At 50.4% G+C, this 13,290-nt stretch overlaps 1 protein-coding gene across 5 annotated transcripts in view; it reads left to right on the forward strand.

Annotated features, from left to right (window-relative positions):
• Positions 1-3,309: 3,309 nt before the first annotated feature.
• Positions 3,310-13,290, forward strand: part of Ano1 (anoctamin 1) — a 157,789-nt gene continuing 147,808 nt past the window's right edge. For 3 of the 5 annotated variants that reach the window (XM_052712291.1, XM_052712294.1, XM_052712293.1), the window contains exon 1: positions 3,310-3,544. In XM_052712291.1, coding sequence (XP_052568251.1) covers positions 3,409-3,544 — 136 coding nt within the window. In that variant the 5' untranslated portion in view covers positions 3,310-3,408. The remainder of the gene's footprint in view (positions 3,545-13,290) is intronic. The other 2 variants (XM_052712292.1, XM_052712295.1) reach the window with 2 other exon arrangements.

Consider the following 13,290-nt stretch of genomic DNA (forward strand, 5'->3'; position numbering starts at 1 on the left):
TTGAACTCCTGATCCTCCTGCCTCTATCTCCTAAGTGCTGGGATTACAGCTATGCACCGCCACATCGTTGGCTGAAACCCTCCCACACATGGTCCTCTGAGTGTCAGCTTCCAGCCAGTGGTGCCAGTGGCCGACCCAGCTGAGGTGCACACAGAGCCAAGCTCTCCCCAAGATGACGAGAAATCAGAATATTAATGATGACGACGACTCTGAGTGTGTTCTGAGGATGAGTGACAGCAGGCAGGAGGGATGAGATGGTTTGGTGTCCCTTGATTTACCTAAAGGTCCAGGAAAGGTTGCTGGGAGAATCTGGAGAAGCATGGAAAAGGTGGAGCTCTGGCCATTCCTTCTTCCCTCTGAATCAGAGAATCCATTTTCCTACAGCAAATAGCGCATTTAATGGCCAGACATCTCTTAAACAGCCCATTGAGAAGTTTATACTAAGAGTGACACGTTTGAATTAGCCCATTGTCCCACTGACTGGGTCTAGATGGGCCACAAGCACAGCATGGAAGATGGTTCACTTCTTAGACAACAGATTATCAGTGAGCCGTGAGCTCTTAGGTCCACAACCGGTTGCCCTTGGCTAGCTGCTAGAGTCTTAGGCCTCAGAACAACGTGCTTGCCTCTCAGTTCCCAACTGAAGTCTAATGGCAGATAATTACCTGAGAGTCCAAACAGCCTCAGGGAGTTCAGAGGGATTTGAGGGGACCCTGAGAAGAGAGGCATTTTCTCCTTCTTGCAACCATCACCCAATCCTGCCAGCTCCAGCTTCCGACATGCACCTGGGCTTGGCCTTGTGGTTACATGTGACCTTAAGTGTGACCGTGGGCCCAGAGTTGCTCCAGGCCCTGATATGCCTCTCTGGAGGGCTGAGCCTGTCCCAGCTGGGTCCAGGGCATCACCGGCAAAGTCTATTTTAAGCTGGGCCAGACCCACGGGCTGTGCTCTGGCCCCAGCCTTACGGAGCACTGCCTTTCCCCTCCCTCGCCACCTCACCAAAAAGGGAAACCATTTTCCATAATGACACGCTGGGCTGTCTGATTACTGTATTCCATAATGATGGCTGTGTGTTCCAGTGACAGGCATGTCACCTCCCTCTTCAGTCCGCTTTCCTTGCTCGCTGTTGGTATAAATACCTTCCCCAACATACACAGTCTGAGGAGGCCCTTGCTTCAGAGGGTCCCCACCCCAGGCCTCCTTGGGAGGTGGGGGGCATTCCTCTTCGGGGCCACTCTATCTGTGAGGGCCACATGGGCAGCCCCGCCTTTGCCTAGCCTGGCATGGCTCCCATGTGACTTCATTGTCTAGAATAGCAGTTGAGAGCAGCCTTTTTTTAAAAAGGGCACCATTTCAGGTGTTCGCCATCATGTCTCTTTAACATCTGGGGTCTGGGGCAGTGATCAAGGCAGATTCACATAAATTGGACATAGCTCAGAGATTTACATGAACATGACTTAAATTGGAAGCAAGATAATGGGAAGAAAGAAAGGGGAAAAAAACTGGCTTCCGTCTGAATGAATCAACCTCTATTAATGACTCCTTAGCATACTTCTGATAATAATACGTTAAAAAAAATGTGTATTTTAAAAGCTGGCTCAGTAGACAATAGCCAGCCCCGGCCCCCAAAGGTAAACAGCGAAGGAGTAAAAATAGTCCCAGCAAGTGTTTACATTTTTGTCCCCCTGAGTCTTTTTGGTTTACAGTTCATCATTTCAAGGATAAGAATTCTAGAATTTTCTGTGTATTTATACAACGGAGCTATTGCTGTGCACCACGTTAGTGATCGGACCCTTCCAAGAAAAACCAGTTTTATCTCGACTCCCACACACTGGTCAGATGGAACAGGACTGACTGTGGAAAGAACTGAGACAGCCCCTGGTTCCATACAGCCTCCTCAGGCAGATATCAGGTGCAGGCCACCCACCCCCCGTGGTGGGAGGGAGGCTTCTTAAGGCTCTCAGGGAGAGGAAAAAGTCTCACCTGGCACCAAACGTCTCAGGCCAGTCTCAGGAGAGCACTGAGGCAAGGTCAGAACAATGGGGCTCACTCGGTTGGGGGTGTTTCTCTGTGGTTCACCCACCACAGTCTTTTCCACCCAGAGCACTGTACGTGGGGACCAAGCCCCTAGCTGGGAACCCCTTCCCTGTGAATGCAGTGAGGGCCACACTGTGTGTCTGGAACCTGTCTCTATCAGGGTCCAGCTAAAGCACCTGTGGAGAGTCAGCTAGGTACCCCTGTTGTCAGCACCAGCCTAACTTGGGGCTCCTGGGGGGTCACAAGAAGTGTAAAATGACTTTTAAAAACTTGAGACTGGCCACCCACCCACCTGCCCTCCACCTCCCAACACTCAGTCAGCAGATGAACGTTTTGTTTAAGGTCCTTCTGTTCCACAATTTATGATAGTTATTTAGAAATGTCACACAGGAGGCACCTCCGCTGAGCTGTGAGGCGCTCAGAGCGCCCATCCCACAGCGGCTCCCAGAGAGCAGGGTCTCTGGCTCGCTGCCCGGAACCCGCGCAGGAGCAGCCCCAGCAGCTCCCTGGACCAGGGGCTCAGAGCCCTTGGCTAAAAAGAATCCTCACAAGTTTCCTTCCATCCCGGGCTGTTCTCAACGATCCAGAGTCTTAAATTCTTCACAGGTGGAGGGGGGCAACCCTAAAAGGTACCCTAAAACTCCTTGGATTTTGTTCGGAGGTAGTGGCTCACATCTATAATCCCAGCGCTTGAGAGATGAGAACAGGATTTCGGCCAATTTGAGGCCAGCCACACAGCAACATAATCTCTCTCTCTCTCTCTCTCTCTCTCTCTCTCTCTCTCTCTCTCTCTCTCTCTCTCTCTCTCTCTCTCTCTCTCTCTCTCTCTCTCTCTCTCTCTCTTTTCTCTCTCTCTCCATATATAAAATAAAAATCAAATAGCGAATGTGATGAACACCCCCTTGATCCCAGCACCGGGGAGACAGAGGCAGGTGGATCTCTGTGAGTTCCAGGGCAGCCAGGGTTGCAAAGTGAGACCCTGTCTAAAAATAAAATAAAACAAACCCCCGAGTTCTGCCGTTAGCCTTCTCATCTCATCCCACAAATTGGCAGAGTGGTCGCCCAGGGTCCTGCGGGTTAGGGGCGGGGCTGGGCCACCCTGCGAGCCTCCCCCTGTTCAAGGCTGCGCCGCGCCTCCGCCGTGGGGCTAAGCTAGAGTTGGGGGGCACCTCCCATGTAGTGGGGGGCGGGAGCGGGGCGGGGCGAGGGCGCGGCTGCAGGTGACCCCGTGACCCCCGGGGCGGGGAACCGGGGGACCCCAGGACCAAAGAGCCGGGGGCGGAGCAGCGCGGTGCAGGCGGCTGGGCTCAGCGCTGCTCCTGCCTCTGCTGGTCCCTCTGCTGGACCCAGGGCGTCCAGAGCGAACACATCATGCAGGACACGCAGGACAGCGACATCGGCCTGGAGGGCTTGTCCCGCGGGGTCGCAGCTGCGGACCGTGAGTGCCAGCGGGGACCGGAAACAATCGCGCACGAGGCACACGGCGCAGGAACCCCCAACTCAGGTGGTAGGACCTTCTCTGAGCTGCCCTGCAGGAAGAAAGGGAAGGGATTTGGGTGGAGGTTGCAGGGGACATTGATAGACGGACAGATAGATGTGGCCAGTTGCTGCGCGGGGGCTGGTAGTGGTGCCCTCTGGGAACCTCGTGACCCTGGAGGGACCTTGTTTGTCCCCTAAGAGGGACTTTGCCTGTCTCCTGGAGAGACCCTGCCTGTCCGCTGGAGGGACCTAGGCCACCGGGCTGGGCTGCGGACTCCCTCGGGAGCATCCCCAGCCTGCTGCATCTACCGCTCCTGGCAGATGTGAGTCTTCGGATGTTTTTACAGGCACTATTAATACTCTTAATATTTCCGCGCTGTTGTGGAGATTTATTTGGGAAGTAAAGTAACTCCAATGACTCGAAGTCATAACGGAAACTGCTTGCAGAGCAGGGAGACAGATGAGGCTTCGGGAAGCCAGGCAGGGAGGGGAAGTCCTGGCCAATAAGTCACTACCTTGGATATTTTTATATGAATAATTTTCAAATAAATGACCCAGGAGATGTTTCCTGCGTGCTCTCCTCCCAGTTCAGAGGTTATTAAATAAACCTGGAGTGAGGTGGTGAGAGGGGTGCGCTTGATCGCCCAGCTGAGTTTGCTGGGGGTGAGCCGTGGTCAGGGTGCTGTCCTGCCATCAAGCTACTCTGTGGCCTTCCTCCTCCATCTTCACTTAAACTCCCATGAAGCAACTTATCCTGACATGCGCTCTTTAAAACGGCCCAATTTGGCTTCTTCGGCATCAAATTAAGGGGGTGGGCACCAATACCAGGGCAAGAGCCAGGGCTTCTGCCGAGGGTGGTACTGGGTGGCCAGACCACTCTGTCCCTGCTCCAGATTCTATTTCTGTTCTTTTTGCAGCCAGTCTGAAACACCAGCTCTGGGCTGGTTCTGAGTGAGCAGCTGACTTGGTTCTGGGCACTGGAAGGGGGGTTGTGGGTGTCAATCGCTGACAGCTAGGTACAGTGAGGCATGGCCATCCCCCACTGCACAGACTGGTAAACTGAGGCCTCACAGAAGTCACGGTGGCACCACCTGGGTGCAGCTGTTGTGAGGTTCCCTTCCTCCATCTCAGGCAGAGTCTGAAGCCATGAAGACAAGACCTGTTAAGAGAGCTTTGTCCTGGCCTGTGCCTTGCCTGCTAACCACCATGGCAGGGAGGCCCGGGCTCCAGTTTCCACCTGGAATTAGGCCAGGTGGGTCTCAGGTTTGGGCATCTGGGGTTTCCTCTGTGCCAGGCTGGATGGAACAGATCCTGGGTGGGTGTAAGTTCAGGATGGCTACCACAGCCTCCACTCTTGGTGAATGAGTCTCTCTGGTTCATCCTCATGCATCACAACTTTTATTCTGGCTATGTGCTGAGCAGGCTCTTGTCCCTCTGCCACCCTGGGCGTCCCCAGAGCCAGGAGAAAACTCTTAGGACTGGTAGACCAGCCTTAATGTCTGGGTTTACATGGGTGCCTGGCCCCACCCCACAGGTATGCAGAAGTGCTGGGCGTGTGTGAGAGTGGGAACAGCTTGGAATAGAATCAGAGACCTGAAGCTGGTAGCATTTGCTGATACACAGACCACAAGGAAACCTAGAACTGCAGGACAGACAGAAGCCCAGGGGTCAAGGTTGTTCTGTCCCAGTTTGAGCCTCTGAGGGGACAGTCTTGTGCAGCGCCATTGTAGAAGACGAAGTGAGCGGGGATGAAGACGCCTGAACCGACCTCAGCTCTGAGCCCTGGCTTTGCTGCGGTGTCCAAATTGTAACTTCTCCTCAAAGCCTAGGGTATTGTGAGGGTGGGCTTGAGCCTGTCACCTACCTCTTGTCCCTGGTTCTGTTCCCAGTGTGAGTGAGGACTGTCATCCTGGTCATCTTATTGCCATCCTTCTGAGGGAGATGAGGATAAACGCGTGTCATGCGGGCAAATGTGGAGGGCCACTGCAGCTGGGGGCATCTGGGTTTGAGGACCTGACAGAGACAGTGCAGGGAGAGAGTGAGGAGGGACGGAGTGTGGGGGGATCCAGAGGCCCCAGAGGGCACTTGAGCTGTGTGTGTGTGTCAGGGGTAGGCCAGCAGAGGCTCTGCAGTGCTTCACTGTGACGTGCTGATGTGTGTGATGGCGATGGGCAGTGGGCAGGTACACGCTGAAAACAGAGCCTAGGGACTGAAACACTGAGGGCACAGGCGTGTGTGTGTGTGTGTGTGTGTGTGTGTGTGTGTGTGTGTGTGTGTGAGGAGTGGCTCTAGATTCAGGGCTGGGCAGCTGCAGAGCAAGGGTTATAAGGATTGAGCTTGAATGGGACAGAGGTAGAGTGAGGTGGACCCTTTGATTTACTTTGTTTTTGTCAAATCAAGATAAAATACATAAAATTTTCTTAATGGTTATGGGTTCACTCACTGGCATCAAACCTTGCCATGTCAAGTAACGGCCACCCATCTGCCATCCCTTCAATACTCTGTCCATCAGACATGGACTATGCTTTCTTCCCAGGCCCAAGTAACAATGATGCCCCCACCAGTCTCTGTGAACCTGCTAGAGTCCCACCAATGGTGTCAATGACACTGGTGACCATCATTCTGCATCATTGTCTATGCAATGTGTCCTCAAGGTTGTCTCGTCTCACAGCATGCCTCCCTGATTCTTTAGTTGATGGCAGAGTACTACTCCATTGTACCAGATATTTTAAATGTCCACTCACACATCGGTAGTCACCTGGTTTATCTTCACCTCTGAGCCTTTTGCAATAGTACCAGGACTCCAGAGGATTGCGCCGGAGAGCCAGCCCTCAGCTCTTCCGTGTTTTTCATCTTTAACATTAATACTTATTGTTATTGGGCCGAGAGATGGCTCAGAGGTTAAAAGCAAGTACTGTTATTGCAGAGGACCCAGCTTCAGTTCTCAGCACCTCCATCAGGGAACTTCCAACCACCTGTAACTCCAGCTCCAGAGGGACCCGGTGCTTCTCACCTCCACAGGCGCCTGCACTCATGTACACATGCCCCACACAGACACACAGACGTAGAGCTAAAAATAAGCAAAGGAATCCTTCAAAACTTCATTATTATTATTGTGGAGGGTATGTATTGATGTGTGTGTGTGTGTGTGTGTGTGTGTGCATGCCATGACACACATGTGAAGAACAGAGGTCAGTTTTCTTTTCACCCTGATGTGTGGGTTCTGGGGCTTGAGGTTGCCAGTCTTGTGTGGCAAGGGCCTTTACCCACTGAGCCATCTCACTGGCCCTCCCTTGTTTTCTACTGCCCACTTCCTCATTTCATATTCCTGTTAGATGGCACCAGGCTTCCTTCATCCCTAACAACATTTGGCATTTATATAATTTTGTTTGTTTGTTTTGAGACAGACTTTCACTGCATAGTCCTGGCTGTCCAGGAACTTACTATGGAGACCAGGCTGACCTCAAACTCATAGAGATGAGTGTATCTCTGCTAGGGAGACCAGGCTGGCCTCAAACTCGTAGAGATGAGTGTGTCTCTGCCTCCCGAGTGCTGGCATTAAAGGGCTGTGACACTATGCCTGGCTTATAATTTTTTTTTTAGATGAAGACTCATGCACTGTAGCCTAGCTTCAAACTCCTTACATAGCCAAAGATGACCTTGGACTCCTGATCCTCCTGCCTCCACTCCCTAAGTGCCAGGATTTCAGATGTGTGCCACCTCTTCTGGCTTATCTTTATTTTATTCTTTTAAAGTACAGCCATCCTGACAGATGAGGTGTGGTCTATCACTGTGGTCTCACTGTGAATTTGCCTAGTGGCTGGCTGCCCTGAGTATCATCATGTTACCCATTACCCATCAGTCTTCAATGGAAGAAGCTCCCCCAAAAGACAGTGGAGCAGGCCTACTTCTAAGCGTTTTATCTTCTTGTTGAGCTGTAGACTTTCTAGAACCTGGATATCAACCCTTATCAATTGTGTGGTGTGCAAATATTTACAGGCTATCTGTTCCCTTTCCCCACAGCACCCTGTGATACATAGAAATCAATTTTCATGGTGTCCAATTAAGCACCCCTCCCTCTCAGCTGGGGTCTTTGGTGTCAGCTCTAAGAACCTATTGCCTATCACAAGGTCATGAAGACTCCTCCCCGTCCTAAGAGTTCTGTGGTTTCCGTTATATTTAGATCATTGATCCAGATTGAGTTAATGTTTATATATGGGGTATGGAAAGGGCTCGGTGTCATCTTTCCCGTGTGAATATCTAGTCATCGAGGCACTGTCTGTGAGAGGGGCCACTCTTTGGGGGTTTGCTTTTGACCATATTGTTACTAACAGTTAACAGTCACCAAAGCTGATATTCAGCCACTGCTGAGTGTGTGGTGTTTATTAACCTGGGTGTCTAGGTGCTGTGTGGACACCTCCTGGGAGGCCAGAGATGATGGGGGTGTGGCCTACACCCTGTCCTCTGCAGCTGTGACTAAAGCTGGCTGCAGACAGCACCCCTGAGAACCCCTATCCCCCTAATCTTCAGGTGACCATCAGCTGTGGACAGATGCCCTGTGGCTGTGACCACATGGTGGGTTTCTCCACTGTACTGTAGTGAAGTTGAGAAAACTGTCTTCCAGCTCTGAAGCTGGACAAAAAATTCCATTATAATCAAACAGACACAGTGAAGTACGGGGTAGCCACCATCTTAGGAGTAGGACATGGGATAGCAATCATTTCGAGAGCAGGGTATGGGGTAACGCACTTCTGCTGTCCATGTTTACAGCATGATTTACATGGTGCCAAGTCTGAGTCTACCCCACAGACCAGTGTACCTCATCCCTAGCTGCTGCATGGGGGCTGGCTAAAGTCATCTTTTATCCCCTTTAGACCATGTGGCAAATTGGTCCTCAGTTATTTCTTTTTACTACATCGACCTCTCTGGCTAGATTTGAGCCACTTGGTGGCTGGACCTGTGCCTTACTCATTTTTCTAGTGCTAGCACAGGGCCTGGCAATGGCAGGGCTCAATGAAAGTCAGATGTATGTATGCATGTATGTATGTGTGAATGTATGTATGTATAGATGAACAGGTGAATGAATAGTGGGTAGGTAAATGGCTAGCTGGATCAAAGCTGGCTGGCTCACTGGCTGGCTACTGTATGGATGATGGGTGGTTGGATAGTGGGTAGGTAAATGAGTGGATAGATGGATAGTGGATACATGGATAAATGATGGATGAGTAGTAAGAGAATAGATGGATGGATGGGTGGACAGGCAGTGGGTAAATGGATGATGAAAGGATGGATAGTGGGTGGATGGATGGATGATGGATGGACAGTGAGTGGATGGATGGATGATGGATGGATAGTTAGTGGATGGATGGATGAATGATGGATGGATAGTTAGTGGATGGATGGATGGATGATGGATGGATAGTTAGTGGATGGATGGATGATGGATGGATAGTTAGTGGATGGATAGATGGATGATGAATAGATAGTGGGTGGATAGATGGGTGAGGGATGATGGGTAAATGGGAAGTGTGAGTGGATGAATGAGTAATAGATGGATAATGACTGGTTAATAGATGAATGATGGGTGAGTGGATGATGGATGAATGGATGATGGATAGATGGACAGGTGGAGGGGCAGGTGGTGGCTGGCAGCTTGGCTGGTGCATTTTGTCCCACCCTTTCTGCCTTGCAAGCCCTTTCTCATGATAGATCCCTGCAGCATTCACTTGTCAAGTTCTTAATCTTAGGAGCCTATTTGACAGACATGGGAATTGAGGCACATAGAGGGCAAGGAATGCACTCCAATTCACACAACTAAGTTGTCTTCAGATGCTCTGGGGAGGCCCTTCCTAGCCTGATACAAAGGCTTACACACAGAGAGGGGAAACCCGGGGGGAGGGAAGCTTGGAACTCAGCTTGGGCCCCAGACCTGGCATCTCCAGCTTTTGGGGAGAAGAGAGTTTTATGTGATTATCTGGCTGCTGCAGGACCCCACACCCAGAAGGTGGGGTTTACCATGGCCTCTCATCTCTTCCTGAGTCCAGCACCGGCGTTGTTCACCACTCCGCCTCCATCCAGGCCTTGGCCTTTGGTGCCAGGCACATGTGAGAGTTTTCATGCTGGGTAATGAATCGCTAAACGCCTTTCTAGCCTTCGGAGATCCATTTGATGGTGATCACGTGGCTATTAGGCAGACAAATGACTAGTTTTGTGTTTGTCAGTGGGTGGGCTGGGGTGGGTGCATGTGCCCAGGAGCTGGCTCACCAGTGTTGCCCTTTTCCCTGTATCAGCTCATAGGGACATTCTCTCCCTCCAAGCCTTTCTCCAGGGTTCCACTGGGCTCAGGGGTTCCCATGTGCAGCCCAAGCCACAGTGCTCCCACGCACTAGGACCCCACCCCGGCAGGCCGACAGCTGTATCCCTATCTGCAGCACACTCTGCCAGACCCTGGGCGTGGTGTGCAAACACGGCCTCCACACCTGACTTTAATCCCTTCCTTTTTCACACCCGGGAACAGATTCTGCACACACGTCCCCTGTGGTTCCTAGTGATTTTTAAACTCGTTCAGTACAGAAGTCTCTGAAGGAAATGGAGCTATTTATCCACTATTGGCGTGGCCATCAGAGAGCGGGTGACACAGGTCACCATTATCACACTGCTTCCTGGGTGATGGAGAAGTAGGGGTGGGGCAGGTGCAGGGCAGGGGCCATGCTGTGGGGCTCCCCCTTTGCAGACTCAGTGCAGTAACTCTAGCCTGAGCCCAGAGGAGCCCTTCCCCTCAGCACAGAGTACTCTTCAGCCTCTTCCTGAGGCAGCTCATGAAAGGGTGGGTGGCTGGGTTCTCCCTCCATGGTTCACTCCCTCACTTTCAGCCAGGTTCCCTCCCGCAGACCCTTCAGCTCTGTCTGCAACATGCTCGTGTCCATACCAGCTACTGCTTGGCCCCATCTGCCTTAGCCTGTCACCACTGAAGTGACGGGAGAGAAGATGTCAAACAAAAGCAAGATGGCTCCACCCTTGGCCTTTTCAAGGGTCCCTGGGCCTCCTCTGGTCCGTCGTGCAGGTGGACATTCTTATCTCCCTTCACTGCCTTCTCCCAGCTCCTATCCTCTGCATTCAGTCGGCACTGGCCCCATCATATCCTGCCCCTCCCTGGGTCTCCATACATCAGCCTCCATGCCAGGGGCTCCTCATCCTGCTCTGTGGTCTATCCCCTCTCAAACTCTCTCTGATGCAGATTTGGCCACTGTCCTCAGCACCATTCTCTTCTCCCACAGCACAGACACAGCCAACCTACATACATTATAAGCATTGGGCCCACATGCCTGTCCCCTGCATAGACAAGTTCCAAAGGGCAGGGTGGGCTTGACTTTGCATCCACATGTCCTTCAACCTTATACTAGAGCTGGAGGAGATCCCAACAGGGCATTACCTATGGTGCCTCAGGAGGCACTTTCACAGGACTGTGCATCTCAGAAGATCTCCTTGGGAACCAAACATGATGTTTTATCCTTTCTTTGTGCTAGATGGTAAGGAAATGGTATTCATCATGTTTTAAGTTTGGATATTGGTCTAGAATCAAAAGGTATGCATGTTCCCCTCTGATGGGTGGATGAGAGGACTTGGTAGATAGATTAGTGAATAGATAAATGGGTAGATAGATGGGTAAATAGAGGATGGGTGAGTAAATGGGTGGATAGGTAGCTGGATAGGTGAATGGATAGATGATTAAATAGATGAGTGGGTGGTGGGTGGATGGCTGTCTGGATGGGTAGATAAGTGGATGGAATGGATGAGTTGATAGGTGAATGGATAGGTAAATAGATGGACAGATGGGTGAATGAAGGAGTGGGTATATGGGTATATGGGTTGGTAGATTGATGGATAGATAAGTGGATGAAATGGATGATTACATAAACAGGTAAATGGGAAGATAATAGGTCAATAAATTGATAGATAGGAGGATGGATGGATGGTTGAATGGATAGGTAGATGATGGATGGATAGGTAGGTAGATAGATGGATGGGTAGATGGATAAATGGATGGACAGGTAGATGAATGGGTAGGTGGGCAGATGGGGATGTATAGATAAGTGGATGGATGAGTGGATGATAGATTAAAGGGGTAAGTGAATATGGAGATGAATGGAGAAATTGAGTGTAATACATGACTTCTATAGATCTAGATGAGTGCAGATAGAACTTTTTCATTCATGTCAGGAGTAAAATCTTGCACCTGTGTCAAATGCAAATGAGAAAACACACATCATGACTGGTTTGTGGTTATGTGGTGGCATCAAATGAAGCCTCAGACTGCTTCTGTGCCCACGGGTGTTCCTATTTGTTTTTTGTTTTATTTTTGCCCTACATTGACTCTAGATTTGTGAAATTACTGCAGAGGCAATTCCAAAAAGTCCTCATGTGCCCACACCCAAGTTATCACCTCACACTAATGTGAGCTGTTGTCAACATTTATCCCTGATGGTTTCAGGAGCCTGGAGGATGTGGAGATGTGGATTTCATACAGGTCCCTTCTGTCCCTTTTACTCTTGTTATTCCCCAGAGACCCATAGCACATTTATTCAGCTTGATCCCTTGGGGTTCTCTTGATGTGAAAGTGTCTCAGGCATCTGTTTGTGGGAATAGCAGCTGGAGGACTGCTGAAGGATGTTGGTAGACAGTCCATAAGCAGGACCTTCTCACGTGACTGGCCTGAGACATGTATTTGGGAGAGGAAGGGGCAGAAGTGAAGTGTCATCTCCTGACATCAAGTTGAGGATACACACTGTCAGCATGCTTCATTTCTGTCAGTGTCAACTGTGGTCATGTGGCTGCGGTGTCACTAGGCTTCACTGCAAAGTTGGTTTTTTGGTTTTTGGTTTGTTGTTGTTGCCTATCTTTTGTTACTTTGATGTTTTACATACTGGAGATTTTCAGATTCTTCCCCCACCCCTCTACCAGGGATAGGACCCACACTCTTGGACATTCTAGGCAGGTACTGCTTAGCCACACCTCCGGATCCTTACTGGGGGATTCTAGTCAGAGGTTCTATCTCTGAGCCATGTCTTAACCCTCATTGTATGATGCTAGGTAAGTGCTCTGCCTCTGAGCCACTACTTAAACCCCTCACTGGGGGAATGTAGGTAGGCACTCTACCACTGAGCCACATCTTATCCCCTTATTGGGGGATTCTAGGCAGGGACTTTACCACTGAGCCACATCTTATCCCCTTATTGGGGGATTCTAGGCAGGGACTTTACCACTGAGCCACATCTTATCCCCTCATTGGGGGATTCTAGGTGGGACTTCTACCATTGAGACACATCCCAGCCCCTGTAGAAGGTCTTAGGTCAGAACCATCAATTTAGAAGCTAAATTTTCAGAGCAGCACTCTTTTGTGCTGCTGACAGTTTATTGGGGATATAAATTAAACAATATCCTACTAAGAATAAAATCAATTTCAGACTCTCCATGAGCCAAAGCTCCACAGTGCTTAGAACTGTTCAGCTGAAGAATAGCGTAACTCTTGACCTCAGGAGATATCCCAACTCCAATCTCAAAAAGGGGACGTTTGAACATGTCATTGGTTTTAGCAGTAACTGTTGGAATAGGCATTTTTCTACCCTTAGAGAGCCAGAGAATGCTCTGGAACCTTTGCCGAGATCCCTAAATGAGTAAGCCTGCTCAGTTTCCTCACTGTTTGAACAACTAGGGAGTGGCTTCATGGTAGAATTTTTGCCTAGAATCCACCAGTAAGGAGTGGGGAACGTGACT

Source organism: Peromyscus californicus, unplaced genomic scaffold (assembly GCF_007827085.1).
Source record: "Peromyscus californicus insignis strain IS unplaced genomic scaffold, ASM782708v3 Scaffold_4__1_contigs__length_199733344, whole genome shotgun sequence".
Classification (NCBI taxonomy): Eukaryota; Metazoa; Chordata; class Mammalia; order Rodentia; family Cricetidae; genus Peromyscus; species Peromyscus californicus.